This window comes from Chionomys nivalis, chromosome 13, assembly GCF_950005125.1.
Source record: "Chionomys nivalis chromosome 13, mChiNiv1.1, whole genome shotgun sequence".
Lineage (NCBI taxonomy): Eukaryota > Metazoa > Chordata > Mammalia > Rodentia > Cricetidae > Chionomys > Chionomys nivalis.
Window position 1 is genome coordinate 16,718,057 of NC_080098.1, and position 18,868 is coordinate 16,736,924.

Consider the following 18,868-nt stretch of genomic DNA (forward strand, 5'->3'; position numbering starts at 1 on the left):
GAGAGAGAGAGAGAGAGAGAGAGAGAGAGAGAGAGAGGAAAGAAAAAAGATGTCCCATTCTCCATAGCATTCAACCCAAGCCCTCCGATTTTCTCTTGGCCTGACTCTTCACCTATCCTGTCCCTTCTACCTTGTTTTGTTCTTTCTCTGCCTTCTCTCTAAACTTTGCTCTTGTGACTTTATTTCTGTTACATTACATCAAGCTCTTTCCACTGACTTAGAGGTCTCCTTGTTGCCCTCACTTTTCAGGTGTTAAAATGTCACTCTTAGTCAGGTGTGATGGCACGTGCCTTTAAGCCCAGAATGCAGAAGGCAGAGGCAGGCTGATCTCTGTGAGTTCAAGGCCAGCCTGCTCCACAAAGTGAGTTCCAGGACAGCCAGGAATACACAGGAAAAATCAAAAGACAAAAAAAAAAAAAAAAAAAAAAAAAAAAAAAAAGAAAAGAAAAAAAAAGGAAGCATACAGACAGAAATGTCACTCTTCAGGAGGCCTTGCACAAGGCTCTCAACCTGTGTTGTCCCTCACAGTGTTGGCCTGTAGAAATAGCTTGCAAGACACATATGACTTTGAAGTTTTCTAGACAATAGATTTGGTTTCAATAGATAAAATAAAAAAATGAGATTCATTTTAATACTTTACAAAAATTTTACATATTACAGATATAATTATTTGAGCATGCAATCAAAAAGCCAAAAATGACTAATGAGATACTTTATGAGGGTTTTTTTTTTTGTAAACCCAAGTTTTTGAAGTCTAGCGTACATTTGCTAGCACATCTTACTTCATACAGCCCCTTACCAAGTACTCAGCAGTTACGTGTAGCTAAAGATACTGTGTTGGGCCACATACCTCTAGAATCGCATTTTCTTCACAGCGCTCTATTGTAAAACTCTTTTGCTGGCCTGCGTATTTTGTCTTTCCACAACAAGAACAAGTGTTTATTTGACCAGATTTCTTGGCCTTACATTCAACACGTGGCACAAAACCTGGTACTTAGGAGGTATTAAAAATTCAATGATCCCCTGGCCCTCCTCTATTCTGAGTGCCCAAAAATGTGCCCATTGGAGGGAATCAGAACATATCATCCCCAACATATCACTGTGGCGTGTTGACAATTTTGAGCTAAAGGCAAATGGGAAACAGTAAGTATGAAAGTGTACTCTGCCCTCTTCCTTTCTTCCTAAAAGTGAGGATGAAAATTCCACTGAGAAGCATGTCCTTTCTGTACCAAGAACAAAACATCCCTATCCCAGGGAACTGATACAATCCTATTAAACTTCATGGACTTTCTAAATTACCCCTAGCATCTTTTAGCTTTCTTTTTATATTTCCTAATAAGTCCTCACAATTTACTACCCCTAAGCCATTCTCCCTCCTCTTGTCACATCTCCACAATTCATTGTTTTGGGTCGTTGTTCTTGCTATGTTGATACAACGGTATATGTGCCCTACTTATTTGAGGGCATTTTGTGGCAGCTGCCTTCACCATATAAATTATCGACACAAATAAAACTTACACACTTTTCTCCTGTTAATTTCTCTTTTTTCTGTTAAAGTCACTTGGTTTCAGAACACTTCAATACTGGTTGGAAAGACCCTACACTCTGGTGCGCTGTGCCACAAGCCATAGAGAGATGCAGATCCTCTAAATGAGAGAGTCACGTGACATGAGGAGTTCAAAGTAACATCACTGCATAGTGGGAAAAAATGACAGAAATTGTAGCTAGAAAGTTTTCTCAATAAGAGAAAAACTACAGTCAGGGATAGCTGGGGAGTTCTTTCAGTATCTGAGAAGCAATTCTGTTGCCTAGCAACAACCCCAGGCTGAAGCATTGGAGACAGTCTCAGATTTCAGGGAGGCTCAGCCTACTGTGGGAATAATTACCCTAGGATCTTTTAATATGTTCTCTGAACTGTAAGAATGGGAGGTTCTAATGACATGACTCATGTGACAGGCTGGGTAACAGATGGTACATGTCATACACATCCGGAAAAACCTACAGACATCCATCTTCAAAGCAGAGCACGAAGGTGTTCTTCCCAAAGCCTCATACACTGTAGTCTACTTCCTCTCCAGCTCAACTTCTGGAGACACATGGAGTTCACATGAAAAATCAACATTCTATGTGAATCCACAGCAGTCCTTTTGCAAAGCGTAAGTAGCCCGTGTCCCACAGTGAGTGTGTGCATCGGTGCCTGATGATAGGACTGAAAGCAAGACATCAAAGTAGCTGAACTGAAACTATCATGATAAAACTAATCTGTGTACTAAAGAGTTGTGCACGCACACTTATAACTGAGGGACCACTTTGTGTCTAACACCATGCTAAACACTTCACACACTCATATGTTCTTCAGGATATAACCTAGCTAAGGCTGGAAAACTGCCTGACAAATTGAGTTAAATCCTAAGCATCTGAAACAGATGAGGGGAATATATGGAATAGACAGGAGGGAGTTTATGAGGAATGGCGCTGTTCCACGGTCTCTGGAAAAGGGGCATTCATTGCCTTGAGGACTAGAGACTGTAAGGGACCGAAGGCATTGGGAGATCTATGTATCAGCACATACATCTGCGTCCATGTGATCCTATAGGGCTGTAGTTAGCAGCCTCTGGGTCACAACCCCTTTGGAGGTCAGGTCACAGCCCATTCACAGGAATTGCCAAAGATCATCGGAAAACATGGATATTTACATTATGAATCATATCAGTAGCAAAATGACAGTCATGAAGTAGCTGTGAAAATCGTTTCTGGTTGGGGTCACTGTGTTAAAGGCTGCAGCATTAGCAAGGCTGAGAACCACTGCTGTAGTGGTATCCCAGAGGAGAGAGACTCATTACCTTGACTAAGGATTAGGAAAGGAAGTTCAATATGCTTCAATAACCGGAAGTTTCCAGAATAGAGATATTTCCCCTCCAAGAAGGTATGCAGGGCTCTTATTTCCACTGTGAGAAGGCTTATTCTATGGGGGTTACTTAACCACTCTGTTAGTCTCCTAAAACTCCATCCTAGGAGCTGGGAATACATGGTAGTTGGCAGAGCTTTTGCCTAGCGTACATGAAGTCCTAGGTTCAATTCTTCCCAGCAAAAACATTGCAATTTTTCTCAATTAAAAAAAAGAAAGAAATTCAGGATCAGGACCAAAATTCATTTTTAAAGAATACAACGTAAATGAATTTATTGTTAAATGCCTCAGTTCTCAGATACTTCATAGTGACTTCTAGTTCCATTTTACATTTTTCCTCCTCACAAATTCAACAGCACTACCAATCTCAGTCTTTCTTTTCCTAGACACTGAGAGATGCAAACCCACCCTCTTGCTCCTATGCTTCACCACAGAGCATCCAATGCAAGCCACACATGTCAAGAATACATCTAAAATTGGCGAAGAATCTCAACAACAAGCCAAACCCTGTGGTTGGGGCAAGAACATGAGTGTCTGTGAAACTGGATGATTTTACTGGATTCTCATGAAAGACAAGAAAACATTTCTTAGGCTCCTTACAGAAACAATGTTCAGGGGATCAAACCCCTCCTATCATATTCCCTTCCCCTTAGTTTCCCAAGGGCGAAGAAGAGCAGCTAAGAGCACACAATCCTCTTAGACTGAGCCTGGGAATAGATAGAATTCAAGTGGGAGGGAAACTAGCCAAACCCTTGATAATATTACTAAAATACAACATAAAACAACCACTTGCTCCTCAGCCTCAAACATGGAGAACAGTCTTGCCTGTTTATCTTCACCCAACAAAATTAATATTCTACCACCTTAATAAGGCATGTGTCATGTTATTAGAGGAGAACATGGCCCCAGAGCAGATTCTCAGAGGACATTAATAAGATATGGCTCCTGGTTATTTCCAGTGGGATGTCTGTTGTTACTATCTATATCTATTAATGTCATCACAGACGAGCTGCCTATTATTATAACACATCTCCTCTGGGAGCCATTGGGCATTTTCATAATTATAGAGTTATTTATCATTTGCAAAGAGCAGAGGGAAAATTCCATCTGTGAAAGACCCTTTCTGTCACAAGAGGGGCAAAACCAGAAAACATTTGTCTGGGAAATGCATTGCCTCACCCTACCCTTAGCCTGGAACTCTGGTGGATTGAGTAACCCAGTCAAAACTTACTTTGAAAGAAGTTATGTGCTTCTTTTTTTGCTTGTTTATGGTATTACTTATCCATGTGTTTGAATGGGAGGTCACCAACACCAGCCAAACTGGGAAGAAACAAGCATGAGATGAAACTAGTCCCTCTGAATGTGGTTGACAGTTGCATGGCTGGGGCAGACTGAGGGGCCATTGGAATTGGCACCAGGATTTATCCCAACTGCTTGTACTGGCTTTTTGGGAACCCATTCTCTTTTGATGGATACCTTGCCCAGCCTAGATATAGTAGGGAGGGCCTTGGATTTTTCACAAAGCAATGTGCCTTACCTTCTCTGAGAAGTGGATGGGGGTAGGGGTGGGGTAGGTGGAGTGAATGGGAGGAGGAGAGGGAGTGGGAACTTGGATTGGGTATGCATAATGAAAAAATACAGTTTGTTTCTTTAAAAAAAATAAAAATTTAAAAAAAATTATTGGTCTAGAATGGGGAGACAAAGAGGGATTTTGTTAGCAGTTGTTTTAAAACCCAGCCTCTCCTTCACAGTGGGACTTGATGGACCCTCTCCTGTGACTTGCCCAGACCCACAGGGGAATCTGATGGATCTTCTCCCATGACCCCCAAACACCTTAATGGGGGACAGATTCTCAGTCCCTACCAATTTCATGCTACAGCAATCTGGAGAAGATTTTTTTAAAAAGTCTTTGGGAGTGTGTGTGGGGGGGTACACACTTTAATCCCTGCATTTGGGAAACAGAGGCAGGTAGTTCTCTGTGAGGTCAAGACCAACCGAGAGTGAGTTCCAGGACAGTCAGAGCTACACAGAAAACCTTGTCTCAGGGGAATAAAAAAACCAAGGAACAATAAAAACCCATCCTAGGCAAGTCAAGATTCAGTCTGGGGAGGGGGAAGTCTTTTTTTTTTTTTTTTCGGTGGACATCTTTATTAATAGATCATCAACTTCTCCAGATCTACAGCTGGAATTTCATCTTATTTCCATGCTGAGTCATGAACAGTGACAAAGCCAACCAGAGGCTACTCAAAGAGGACTAAGCTTGTATAGCTGACTTTCTTTTACAGGCAGAATATAAATAGATGCACTCTAGAATGCACAATGGCTTTAGTCACTATGGAATTTAAATGGGATCTTGAAGAATGTAGACAAATCCCGATGAAGGAAGGACGAGCTGAGATGCTGTGCAACTGTTTAAGGGTTCCTGGTGCTGCATCTCGGTCACTAGCTGAATCTTGCACTAACACCAAATGGAGATGCGGAAAACACACTAAGTTGACTTAGGGGTTGTGCACAGGAACCAAAAGGCAGGAAAATACTAAACATTGCTGAGAGCATCCACGAGGGGGAAGTCTTAATGGAGTAGCCATGAGGCCTGCATCACCGCCTCTGTGAGTAGACAGGTTCCGTTCACTTGACAGATGAGAAGAATGAAAGAATGCCTGAGAGGCCGTGACCAGGCTTCCTGAGGCGTGGTCCAGTTTCAACTCTAGCTGCAGCATTGCTCTCCCGCAGCTGATTCCTTACTGCTAATGATTATTAAGGTGTTGTCTACCTTCCACACACACACACACACACACACACACAAGCACAAAATCAGAAAATACCATTGGCACCTAGGAAAGGGTACCCAGGAACTGAATGTTAGACAAATGTCAGAATGCTGTGCTTATCTCGTGGAGGGAGCAATTGTCTCTGCCTAACATCTGTGCATGTTCACTGCAAGCTTACAAAATAAAAATAAAAATGATCTCAGCAAAGCAGAAAGGAGGAAGGACTGAGCATGCGTGCCAGCAAGTCAGCAACTCTAAAGAAGGAGATCCAGTGTAGATAGTTTAAGCATTATTTTCCCAATGATAAAACAAGCCTTTGTCTTGATGAGCTCCCTGTGGGATGCTGAATGAGTTGTAGTAACCCAGACATTATCATACCAGGATGAACATCTCTCTTGCATATGAAGAGATTTGCATGCCATGTCATTCACTGTGATAAAAGATCTCTGTGAAATCCACTGTTCCCATTGGAGCCATTCTTAGCACCCAATCCCACTTTATTTACTAACCATCTTGCAGACTCGTTGTTTTCCATTTGTCCTCTGTGGACACCCAGTCTTCTCAAGCAGAATTTTGATGAGGCTTCGTGGATGGTTGAGGGACTGGTTGGCACCAACAGAGAGGCCCCTTAGGACTTCTAGCAGGCCTTGACTCCCAGCACTGCTGGCATCCTGAGTGAGGGCCTTGTCCACGTCAGCAGAGGAAACAAGGCCGAGGAGGTAGGACAGTAGTAGCACCATCACCACTGAAAGATTTGTCGGGGTACACATGTCCACTCTTCCTTTGGCTTGAGCTGGCCTACGGTGAGGGCTGTGCACAGGAGACCTTACAACCAGAGGATTTTCTGTGATGGAAAGGAGAAGAAAAGCCTTCAATTATTGTGCCTACAACACATTTGAAAGCACCCACTAATTGGGTGGCTAAGCTGATTTGCAGTGGCAGCAACAGGGGGTCTGTATTTAGCATGTAACCCCCAAAGACCAGCCAGGAAACTGGAATGAACTAAATACACAAAGAGTCAAATGCAGGGAAGGGGCGCATTTCCTCTGTCTGCAGGCAGTGCCCGGCACAGGACCTGGAGTGAGACACACCACTGTGAAACCAGTCCTGTGAAGTTGGTGAAGAAAATTCAAGAGAAAATGACTTCCAATAAATTTCCAATCTCACACCAAATTAGAATCTTTCAAGAGGACAATTTACTAGAAAAAACAAGTTACATTTGGGAACCACTTGTTAGTTTTTAGCCTAATAGAAATCAAGACAGTGGAGAATGAAGTATCTTAGAAAAACGAGAGCATTTCAAGACTTCAGGAGAATGATAAATCTGTACACTCAAGAGTCTCTGAGAGCAAGGGAAGAAATTTCCGAATCAATCAGAATTTATGGAGAAAAAAATCCTCAGTTGACTGTTCAAGGAGTACAAAATGTTAGCAGCATCTCCTGTAGGCTCCAGAAATGAGCCAGTAATGACCTTGGGGTTAATAACAAGATTCTGAAATTATTTTCATGGTTTACAAAACAGTTTCAGACTCTTATGTTAGTATTTAAAATAAAGTGAGAGGGTGACACAGAACTTTGTAACCCCAGCACTTACCTCAAGAAAGAGAAATGGATATTTATCTTGAGCTCCCTGGGCCTTTAAATCTCGGAGAGCCTTTTGCGGTTCCAAAGTTCTGTTTTTAAAATTCTTTGACTGTGCACTGGGAGCTGGAGAGGATTATTTCAGTCCAAAGACATTTCTAGTTGCTATGGAGAGGACTGCTCAGAAGGTAAAAATGAAGGTGGATAAAAGCGGACAGTTTCAGGCTGATAGATTTTCAGGATAGCCAAATAAATGTGGTTAGGGAAATAACCTTTTATATTAACAGTTAGCACCGTATTTTAGAATTATCTACAGTCATTTGCCTTTCAAGGGACAGAATCTAGGTCAAAAACTTCCACATTGCAAAGTGAAAGAGATTAGTGTTCGATAAGGTAGTCTCCTGGCCAGCTGATCGCTCTTTCACTTTTGCTTAAACTAAAAGTTGCCAGAAAGATTGGCCCTTTAAAACTTCATTTCACAAGCTGCAAATGTTTACACGATGTTAGGACTTCAGAAGCAGTGTTAGTCCTACAAATGGGGAACCATTCTAATCACTCATTGAATATGAAAACTGGGCGCTTGGATGTGAGATGATCACAAAAGAAAGTTTGTGGGGAGGTGGATTTTGGATGAACAGTACTCAGAAAACACTACAGTTCTGTTTAGCTATCCACTGTGTACATGGTTTTGTCTCAAATGTCAAAGAAAGGAACCTGGCCTTTTTCTCATGAGCACCATGGTGGTATTAACTGGAGTTAAAGGCTGGACTCAGTCAAGAAACAAGGAGTTAGGCCAAAGACTTTCAATCTGAGGGTCCGGAAAGGGCTGAGGAACTGGCAGGCTGTGGGCTTCAGACTACAGAGCGTTGAATCAAAACTCCCTAACATCATATGCTCATCCCCAGAGGGCTGTCCCGGCAGGAGGAACCACCCTATAAAGTCTTGGTCTATCCACTCTCAAAAGTTTGGTTAAAAAAAAAAAAAAGCCACTAAAAAAAATAATAGTTTACTACTTATGCAATAAATTAGCTGGTCTTAATCTCCTCATTAATTAATTAAGTTATAAGAAACAGAACCTCAAGTACACCAATTCCCATTGCTCCAAGACTAGTTTCTGCTTTGCTCTGATAAGTACTCTCAAGACTATGGCCTCGCTAGAGCATTTTCACCTGCTCCCTAGTTCTTTTTTGCCATTGTCCAGCCTGAAAGTCATACATGGTCTCTGGTTCTCTGACTCAGGGCTGTAGTTGACACCCATTATGTTCACTCTGCCTGTTTTCCCGGCAAGCTGAAATTAATCTTTCTTAAATGTGTTTCCATTTCTTTTTTTTCTTTTTTTCTTCTTCTTCTTCTTTTTTTTTTTTTTTTTTTGCTTTTTATTTATTTATTTATTTTGAGACAGAGTTTCTCTGTGTAGCCTTGGCTCTTCTGGAACTCACTCTATAGACCAGGCTGGTCTTGAACTCACGAAGATCTGCTTGCCTCTGTCTCCCACGTCCTGGGATTAAGGGTGTACACCACCACTACCTGACTTAAAGGTGTTTTGTTTTGTTTTGGAGGGAATCCAGACTAATTTCCAAGAAGTTAACTTCATGTGTTTATTAGCTACATAAAGGAGATATTTTACTTTTGTTTGAAAAATGTGAGATATTCAGCTCACATTTGTGACACATCTCACCCAATGCAGTATCTGATGCAGTATTTCCCAACTTAGAGAAGCTTGTTTGTGCTGACATAGGAAGCTGCAGTGGAAAGGGGGCTGAGTCTTGCTGACTAGTTTTCTTTTGCTCAGTTCTTTGCTTATTCATCTGTCCTGAGCTTCAAACTCTGCCATACAGTGTATTTACACATGTTCTGTAAACAAGATAGAACTTAAAGGGACCTCTTAAAATGTAAAAGAACGGTGATTTAAGATGAGACTCAAACAAGGCTTGATACATCCTGGAGGTACAGTCCTGGGGTACCATGTAGTCATCCATGTAAACCACTCTAGGAATTGAGTCTCACTTCCATAATAATCTCTGTATACATTATGACAGATTTTAAGGCATATAGATGTCTTGAGACCTCTGATAATTCATGCATTGTACATTTTGATTCAATGCTGTGTCAGAAGATGTTTCTCTTCCTGGGCACCCAGCTGTCCCTACAGTGGTATCTCTGGCACTTTCCCCCATATTCATGTGCTGACTCCTTCCTTCTTGCTGAAATTCTATCCCTTCTAGATGTCATTTGTAATAGTGTCTCTTGACTTTTTCAAACATCCATTTATGTTTAAGTATCACACCAGCACTTTCATCATGAAAACATGATAAATGTCCAAAAATCCTCACTGGACTATTCAAGAAAACTCAGGGTCACACATTTAATATGTGTTGCCAGAATTCTAAGTCTGTCTGCACCAGAGTTAGTCCATGCCCTGCCAAGCAACCACTGGTTGTCATGTGAGCCATGGCTTGTTTGTTTTTTAAGAGTCATTTGTGTGTGTGTGCGCCTACCTGATGATATGTGTGTGAACCACGTATGTGCCGGTGCCACAGAGGTCAGGAGAGGGCATCTCTAGGCAGAGTTTCTCTGAGTCTTGGCAGTCACTCCCAAGTAAGCACACGGAAACTTATTATTATTTATAAATGCTCAGCTACTATCTCAGGCTTATTACTAACTAGCTCTTACAACTTAAATTAACTCATTGCTATTAATATATGTGCTGCCAAGTGACTCCTGGCTTTATCTGTCCTCCAGCATGTCTTGCTCCCTCTGTTTCTCCTGGCAACTCCTTTGACTCCACCCTTCTTCTTCCCAGAGTTCTCCTAGTCTGGCTCTTCTGCACAGCTATAGGCCAGTCAGCTCTTTATCAATCAAGGGAGAGTAATATATATTTACAGAGTACAAAGATTGTTCCACAGCATTTCCCCCTTTGTCTAGTTAAAAAGGAAGGTTTTTAACTTTAACATAGCAAAATTATATACAACAAAAACAGTTATCAAGTAAGAATTATAGTTACAATATCCAGTCCATTTATGTTTGGAAAAATTAGAGAAAAGGGACATCTGGCTGTCTGGACAGTCACTCCAAGTTCTGCAATATTTGGGTCCTCATTGTAAGTGTTGCAGCTCTGATAGAAAGGTATCCTGGCAGTCAGAAGCCGAGGAATACCTACTTCTTCAAAGGGAAAGTTATTCCAACAGAAGTGTTATAGCTCTGTTCCAGCAGGGAAGAGTTTCCCCAGCAAGCTTCAGGAATGGTTTCCCTAATGCAAGTATAAAAACTCTGTCCCAGAGGGAGAGGGTTTCCCTGGTGAGGTTGCTAACAGCTCTGCTCTGCTGCAGAGAAGTGTTACAGCTCTGCTCAGCTCTCCCAAAGTGCAACAACTCTGCTCCAGCAACAAAAAGTTTCCCCTTCCAAAGTGTTGCAGCTCTTCTCTGCTCCAGTTCTGCTCCAACTCTTCTCCGCTAAGGGAAAGCTTCCCCATGAAAGTGTAGCTTATCAGTTCCGCTCTGCTCTGGCAAGAGCCATTAATGCTCTGCTCCAGTGAAAGTTGTTATAGCTTTGTTCCACTCCAACAAAAGAAAGTTGTTACAACAAACCCCACTCAAGAGATTTATTGAGAGGGAGGAATCCAGGCAGAGTAGCTGCCTCTGCAAGGGTGAAAAAAAAAGACCAAAACTGAACAGGTATAGAACTTATATAGGATTTCTAAGGGATGGAGTTTTCCAGGGTGAAGATTTTCAGGGTGGGAATTGACAGGATCTCAAATTCTGAGCTTGGTACAAGCTCAGAGATTGGTTGGATTTCATACTCAGGGATTGGTTGTTTTTTGTGTTCAGGGACTGATTGGCTTTTATGGTTAGATTTCAAGTTTTGAATTGGTTGGAATCAAGGTGTGTTTCCTGGGGTCTGGTCTCAGGGCCAGGGTGTTCTTTCACTGGTCCTTTTTTACCCTACATTCATTCTTTATTCTTTTAATATAATTTCTATCATATATCTATTTATGAGTTCACTGTTTATCTACAGCATCATAGAAATCTTGTTAGACTTGTATCTGCTTTATCTTGTAAAATACATATTTGTCATCTTGAAAGTTTGCTTCTCAGAAAATTGAAATAAAATACACTATTTGTGTCACTCATTAAGTTGCTGTCTGTCATCTTTTGAGTTTAGGGTAAGATCAACAAAATCCCATTTCTGTGAAAGCACTTTCAGGTTTTTCACTGATTTGAGTCAAATATCAACCTAAGTTCAGCTTGATACAAGAAAAATATGTCTTTTCCTCTTTTTACAATGCTGTTTCTTCAAGTGACATTATCAGGCAAGGGAGAAACTAATAAAAACAGAAAACTAATGTTAGGAGAAGTAGTGGGTGCCTTCAATTTCACAGCTACACTCTGAGTCACGAGGAAAGAGTCTCTATGTAAACAAGGCCTGTTCTGAATTTGTATATGACAAATTAACATGAAACAATTCACAAGATGCATGACTTACCTTGCCATGTGGGTCAGGAATCCTCTGCTTCAGAATATGTCACAAGTTGTAATGTTTTCAGCCAGAGCTGTGGTTTTTTTTCTTAAGACTTGCCTAACTGGGGGTTCCCTTTCAAGCTCACATGAGTGTTAGCAAATGATGGAATCTAATTGGAGTAATGTCTATACCGTATCAGTTAAAGATGAATCACTAGTCCCACTTACACTTGATGGGATACTATATGGTCCAGCTTACCAAGATACCTGGGGCCATAACTTACCAGGCACAGAACGGTAAGAAGTTATAAGTTAATGCAACATCCAAAAGAGCATTTTTGTTATCCATAGCCCTTTTGCGGTTATGAAGAAGATGGCATTTACATCGTCTCTTGACCATCTTCCAACTTTACCCATTTTTAAATTCCCCAGATTAGCTTCAAATATCAACAAAAGATAGATTTAACCTTTTTATTTATTCAGAATCTTAATAATCAAGTAAAACATTGGAGCTGTTTTCTTCTTCTAAAAATGAATCTTATTTGTTTGATCCTAAAATTATAAACTATCCCACACTTCACACCCTTTTGCAAGTCTCTCTTGAGTAGAGAGATACCTCTCTTCTTCTTGTTCTAAGATAATCCTTCTCTGTAATGCCTTCTACAGCCAAGTCCTCCCTAAAGGCTGAACCAGAGGGGCTCACTCTGTCTCCAACTTTTAACCTCCAGAACTATGATCTAGATAAACATTTTATACACAAATTTAGCCTGCCTCAGACATTTCATAGCAATAAAAAAGACTAATATAACCAAACATGACTTTATTTCTAAAACAAAAAATATTGCCGTTTGTACAATGTTCTTAAAAAATAGAATTCTTTATTCTTTTAACAGTTTTAAATTGATTAATGAATATATCTGATCATGTAGCTTACATTAAAATTTTTGCCATTTAAATAGCATTCAAAATAAGAACACTTTTTAAAAGTTCAAGTTCAAATATTGCTAAGAAAAAGTGACTCAACACTATGCTAATTAAGTTAACGGCATTGATGAATATGCTACCAAATAAGTCGTTCAAAGCTTATTCTTCACTAGATTTAGTCATAGTATAAGATGGGATGCTTCCAGTATCTGAGAAACTATTAGATGTAATTTATTTTGCTTTTGGCCTCTATGTGTAATGTCCTGGAGCTTGGTGATGCATACCTGTAATCTCAGCCCTTGGAAAGAAGACTGAGACAGGAGGATAAAAGTTCAAGGTCAATCTGGGATACATAGTAAGAACACAATTAAAAATTACCTCAAAAACACTAAAAAATATTTACATATAATGATATAAATCGTAGTTATATTAAATCTTTTATGGCCAAGTAATTTGATATCAATAAAGTATTAATTATAACTACCTACTGATGACTAAACATTTAGAATTTTATATTTATTTTACTTTCCAAAGTTTGAATTTTAAAATGTATATAATTTTACATAGAAAAATAATTGTCCCTTTTTTTCAAGGAAAGACTAAATGAAAACAACATCTTATTTTAATAAACTTATTTATTTATTTATTTATTTATTTATTTATTTTAGGGTCACAAGTCTTCCTCTTAAAAACTTGGTGGGTGCCATAATTTATAAAGATAATGATAATGATGATTACAGCTTGGGAAAATATTTCTTACTGTGTATAGAAATTCACTATAGTAAAATGTTCTTTGGAACAGAATTTTAAGGCTACCTGGCATTAAATCATGCCACAATAACATCAATATGCTGTGATATTTGAGCTGGGTCTTACAAAAAATAAAAATCTATGTGTTTAAAGACAAAGAGTTCTGGCTCCAAGGACTCAATAGAGTACCTTCTGTCTTTATGAAACTTTTGTATCTGGCACATTTATGCCCCCAGCAAATGTGTTCATCACTTTCCAATTGTTATCCAAGCTCTACAGTGTCGTTATAGAAAACATAATCTTAGGGGGCTAGAGAGATGGCTCAGAGGTTAAGAGCACTGACTGTTCTTCCAAAGGTCCTGAGTTCAATTCCCGGCAACCATATGGTGGCTCACAACCATCTGTAATGGGATCTGGTGCCCTCTTCTGACCCGCAGACATACATGGAAGGAATGCTACATACATAATAAATAAATAAATAAATAAATAAATAAATAAATAAATAAGAAAACATAATCTTAAACCGTGTGATAATTAGTATCAATTATCAACTTGACTAGATCCAGACTCCCTGGGAGACAAACCTCTGGGCTTGCCTATGATAGATTATCTATATTGGATTAATTGAATTGGGAAGACTTACCCTAAATGTAGGTGACTCTACTTTGTGGGTTGGGGTGCTAGAAAGCATAAAACCAAGCAAGAGAGCTTGGCATGAACATTCATGTCTCTGCCTCCTGACTGTGGAAACAGTGTGACCAGCTGTCTCCAGCTCCTACCACCATGCTTCCTACATAAAACATGATGGACTGCACCCTCAAACTGTGAGCTCAGTTAAACACTTCCTTCCTTAAGTTACAGTTGACAGGTTTCTATCAACCCAATGAGAGTAGTAACTGATCCCGTCTCTATCTCTTTATTTCCTTCTCGAAACCAGCATCCGTTGTTTCTTGGGGATTCTTTAGATTAAAGTTTTCATGCTACTATACCAGACTAAAATGGCCCATTCTTCTCCCCTCTTCTCCTAAACCTATAGGTTTCTATTTCTTTTAAGACCTAGTTCTGACATCACTTCAAGTCAGAGAATTTTATTAAGAGAGCCATCTCCCCAGCTCTGTTTCCCTTGGCTACCTGTTAAGCAATGATCACAACAGTATAGTTATCATGGAGGTTCAGGCCCTCTCAAGTGAGTAGCAACAAAGAACTAATTAATTTATGGGACATCTTTTCAGTTGACCACTATGCAGCCAATTGACTAAGTCATTTTATAGGTATTACTAAAAAATAACTTTTAAAAGCTAGCTTAAGGGAAAAATAAGGCATATAATTTTGCATTCGTATAAAATAACAATGTGAGGAAGTATATATTGCTTTTTCTTTTTGCTATATATAGCAGTTCCTATGTATATACATGCTACTATCTTAACCTTTTTATTTTCCAGAGACATGCTGTGATATGTAGATGCATAGGAGTGCATACATGGGTATGTATTTATGTATAAAGTATTGGCAACATTAGGACAAAATAGATCAAATTGCCAAATTGATTTTTTTTTCCTTTTTTTTACCCAGCTGATATCCCCTAAGCTGTTATAACTTCAGGCAAGGTTATTTGGCCTGACTTTCCCTGTGGCAGGAACCAGAAAAATTCTTTTGCATGAGATGTCCTTCCCACAGCCAGGCTGAAAAATGCCTGTGAGCACCAGAGATTATTAATGGGACGGCAACAGATATAAATAAACAGGCTCTGAAGTGGCCCTTATCTTCCCCCAGCCTCTAACCCTCCTCACCTATCTCTGAGTAACGTTCCTAGAACTTACTGCCTAGTCCAGTTATTTATTTGGCCTGCTCTTCCTTCACAAATTTATTATTGTTATTTGCCTGAAAAATATAAAGATATCACACTTCCGTCACTTTTTTAGACTTCACTCTGCTGTAAGGATCCCAGTGCTACGAGGAAAAACTCTAGATTTTTTCTCTTTGTAAATCAGCTCCTGACCTGAGTGAGTTCCCAAATGCAGTCAAAGAGTCTTGCAGAGTTCCAGGGAGGGAGTAGTCTGGGGTCTTCTTCCTCTCGCCCTACGATGTATTATCTGTTTCTTCGCGATTCTGCAGTTGAGGAAGTTGATCGAGGTGAGAACAGTGATGAACGGAGCAACTACAGTAAGATTCTGCTTTTGCTGTTCTCAGCGCTGACGATTTTAGAAAAAATAGCAGAAGGCCCTTAGTACCACACTGGTCCCAAGGCCTTTGTCTCTCGGAGAGCGGGACAAGGAGGTTCAGGGAAGCCCATTAACCTTTGCTGACCCATTTTCCAGGACGCTCCTGCTTCTGATGCTGCCTCAGGTGCACACTGACACTTGCTTTTGGGTTGTTCCGGCCTTTGGTTTGGCTCCAACTCATGGCCACTTTCACTACCTCCTGACCTTTTCTTTTGTCCTCTTGCCCGGGAAGGAAACTCAGGCAGATAAAAGTCCTTGCTCTCCTATCTTTTTTTTTTTCATTTTTTTCCTTTCAAGGTTATCATGATTCCTTGATGACTCATTGTTCATCCATTGCTCAAATTCTGTCTCTGTTTCTTGGGCTGTAGGATAAGCTACACGATAATCCTAAATTTTCTGTGAGAGTTACTGTCTTAGTTACTGTTCTGTTGCTGTGAAGAGACTCCGTGACCCAGGCAACTTATAAAAGCATTTCATTGGAAGCTTGTCTACTGTTTCAGAGGGTGACTTCCATAACCACATGGTAACTGAGAGCTTCTGTCTTATCCCCAAGTTGGAGGCAAATAAAGAGGGATTCTGGGCCTGGTGTGGGTTTTTGATGTCTCAAAGTCCATCCCTGGTGACCCTCCTCCAACAAAGCCACACACCTCCCAATCCTTCCTAAATAGTCCACCAACGGGGAACCAACCATTCAAATATATGAGTCGGGGGGGTGGTGGCATTTTCATTTAAACCACCACAGCGATGATAGAAACTGATCTTCAGAGCACAACTGATGACAGCTGTGGCTGCGGGCACGTGATCAAGCCAGCTCAAGTTCAAGCATGGATAAGGTAAGGCTAGCAAAGGAGTTATTATTAATTGGATAGCTACTGAAGCCGGCAGGGGGATTGATTTTCTTCATTGATGCTGTCCCTGAAAGGGGCTCCAGTGGCTGTTCCTACATTCATTAATATAAAAACAGCACTAAGCAGATTTTGTGGGTTTAAAAAGAACAAAACAACAAAAATCATGAGGTTGAAATTAGGGAGAAAAAATGGTATGGGTGAAAGGAAAAACTTGGCGAGAAAGGAATGTAGATTTTATTAAAACATGCTATATGCACATATGAAATTCTCAAACAATGAAAAAACTAAGGAGAAGGATATTCACTGCTCTATGGGAATCCTTAACCCATTATTGAGCACAGAAAACTTAGAGCAAAAAAAAGTTAAATTGACTTTGAACTTTATAATAACATGAAACCATCTATGTGAGATCAAGTGAATCACACAGGTTAGGGATGCCCTCGAACAAAATGACTGTCACTGGGCACCAATTGGCATTTAGTCCCGGCTGTCAAGAAGTCTTCAGGAGTCATATTGGACCCACAAAGTAGGTCATAGGATATTCTGGTTCATTAATAGACATATCTCCAAGTATAAATGTATCTTCTTATGTGTATGCATGCAGACATATATGTGTATAGAGAGATTTATTTGTATATGTCTCTATCTGATATGTATCCTAGTAAGATTGTAACAATTGTGAAGGCTGAGAATTCCAAGACTTTTCTGGAAACTGAAGACCCAGAGGAGGAGGTGGCGGAATTCAGTCTAAGTTCTAAGACCCACAGCCAGTGATGTGACTTCTAGTCCAAACACAGTCAAGTATGAAGCTCTCAGATCAAAGAGGGTGACCAGAAGCAAAAGGGTGGACTCATCTTCCTCCTCCCTTGTTTCTTCCCAGGTCCACAGTGGACAGGGAGACATCCAGCCTCACTGAAAGGCAAGCAAACTCCACTATTGATTCTTCCCGATCTCAGCGGGGTGTGGTGACATTTGCCAGTAATCTTAGCACTTGGGAGGCTTAGCAGGACCTACTGTGTCTTGCTCTACCGAGAACTCGCTCTCATGTGCTGGGGCTTTTAGCTTTTATCTTAGCCTATGTGAGATTTCTTGGCAGGGATCTTCTCTTGGCTAAACCGTTCTGCTTCTCGTGAAGGAGCAAGTGTTTTGTAAGCAGTTCTTTGGTATCCTGAGGCTTGGCACTGCACGACATACTTGGTTGAAGACAGTCCAAAAGAACACAGTGGCTTGGACGGTCCAAGGATCAACTTCAGGAAAGGTGACCTGATACAGCCTCTACTTGGTCAGCTTATTCTCCCCACTCCTGTCGATGTGCAGCGCCCACAGTTTTGTTGCCCTTCAAGAATGAAATCTGACTTTTAAATAAAACAAGAAAAGAACAAAACAAACAGGGAAGCTGTCCACACTGTGAGGGGGTGCAGAGGGGAGCTTGGGCTCCAGCGGCTCAAGCTGGCTGAGGTGCTCAGAGCGTGTGCCAGATTCCTTGCTACTTGGCAGTAGATCCAAGTCAGCTGCTCAGGCTAAGGTCCCGACTGAGTCTGCTTTCTTCATGTACTGTAGGTTTTGCCTGGAGGAGGTGTACCCCTGCAAAAGTCAAAGGCGGAATCCCACCTGTGATACAGAGGTCACAGGTGCCTGAGACTCACTGCTGACACCTTCAGCCAGGTTGCTATGTATCCTCGGGCAGAGGGCTGTCAGCGGAGGTTGCAGAGGGCATCAACATGGATGCCCCTGTTCTGAAAGAAGTATTTATTTAATGACCCATTCCTAGTTAGGGGTCAGGCTGAGGAACTGGCTCAGTGAGTAAAGGTTTCCCAGGCAAGTACCAGGACCTAAGTTCCATCCCCAGAACCTACATTTTAAAAAGGTAGCACACACTTGTAATTCCAGGTCTGGGGAGGCAGAGACAGGGGGCTTGTTGATTAAACAGCCCAGCCTACTTGGTGAATTCCAGTGAGAAACCCTGTCTCAAAACAAACAAACAAGCAAACAAACAAAAAAACCTGGACAAACTCAAGAAGACCTATGACAGACCTCATCATTCTGCCTCCACACAGGCATGTGCTCCCCCTCCCACATACAAACTTATATATATAAGTAATCAGAGTAAATCAAACTCAGTAACACAAGAAGCATGGAGTAAGGTGCATTGCCCCAAGAGTAAAACCTTACCAGTCAAATAAATGCTTCTATTCAAAGAAGAGGATTCCTACAGAACATCAACCCTTGTCCACTGGACCCTTAAGTCCTCCCTTGCCCCACCAGTGTAAGAGCTAGGACCTCTGACTTTGGAATCAATCCTGATGGTAGTATATGGCAAAGAAGCAATGCATAGAATCCCACAAGGCCACATGCTACTATTCCACACTAGACGACCACCAAATCATTACCATATTATAACAAAGGG

At 40.8% G+C, this 18,868-nt stretch overlaps 1 protein-coding gene across 2 annotated transcripts in view; it reads right to left on the reverse strand.

Annotated features, from left to right (window-relative positions):
* Window positions 1-7,362, reverse strand: part of Slc39a12 (solute carrier family 39 member 12) — a 91,116-nt gene extending 83,754 nt beyond the window's left edge. For both annotated transcript variants that reach the window (XM_057787450.1, XM_057787449.1), the window contains exons 1-2: window positions 7,274-7,362; window positions 6,189-6,523 (exon numbers count right to left, since the gene is read on the reverse strand). In XM_057787450.1, the coding sequence (XP_057643433.1) occupies window positions 6,189-6,449 (261 nt within the window). In that variant the 5' untranslated portion in view covers window positions 6,450-6,523; window positions 7,274-7,362. The remainder of the gene's footprint in view (window positions 1-6,188; window positions 6,524-7,273) is intronic.
* Between the last annotated feature and the right edge of the window lie 11,506 nt (window positions 7,363-18,868).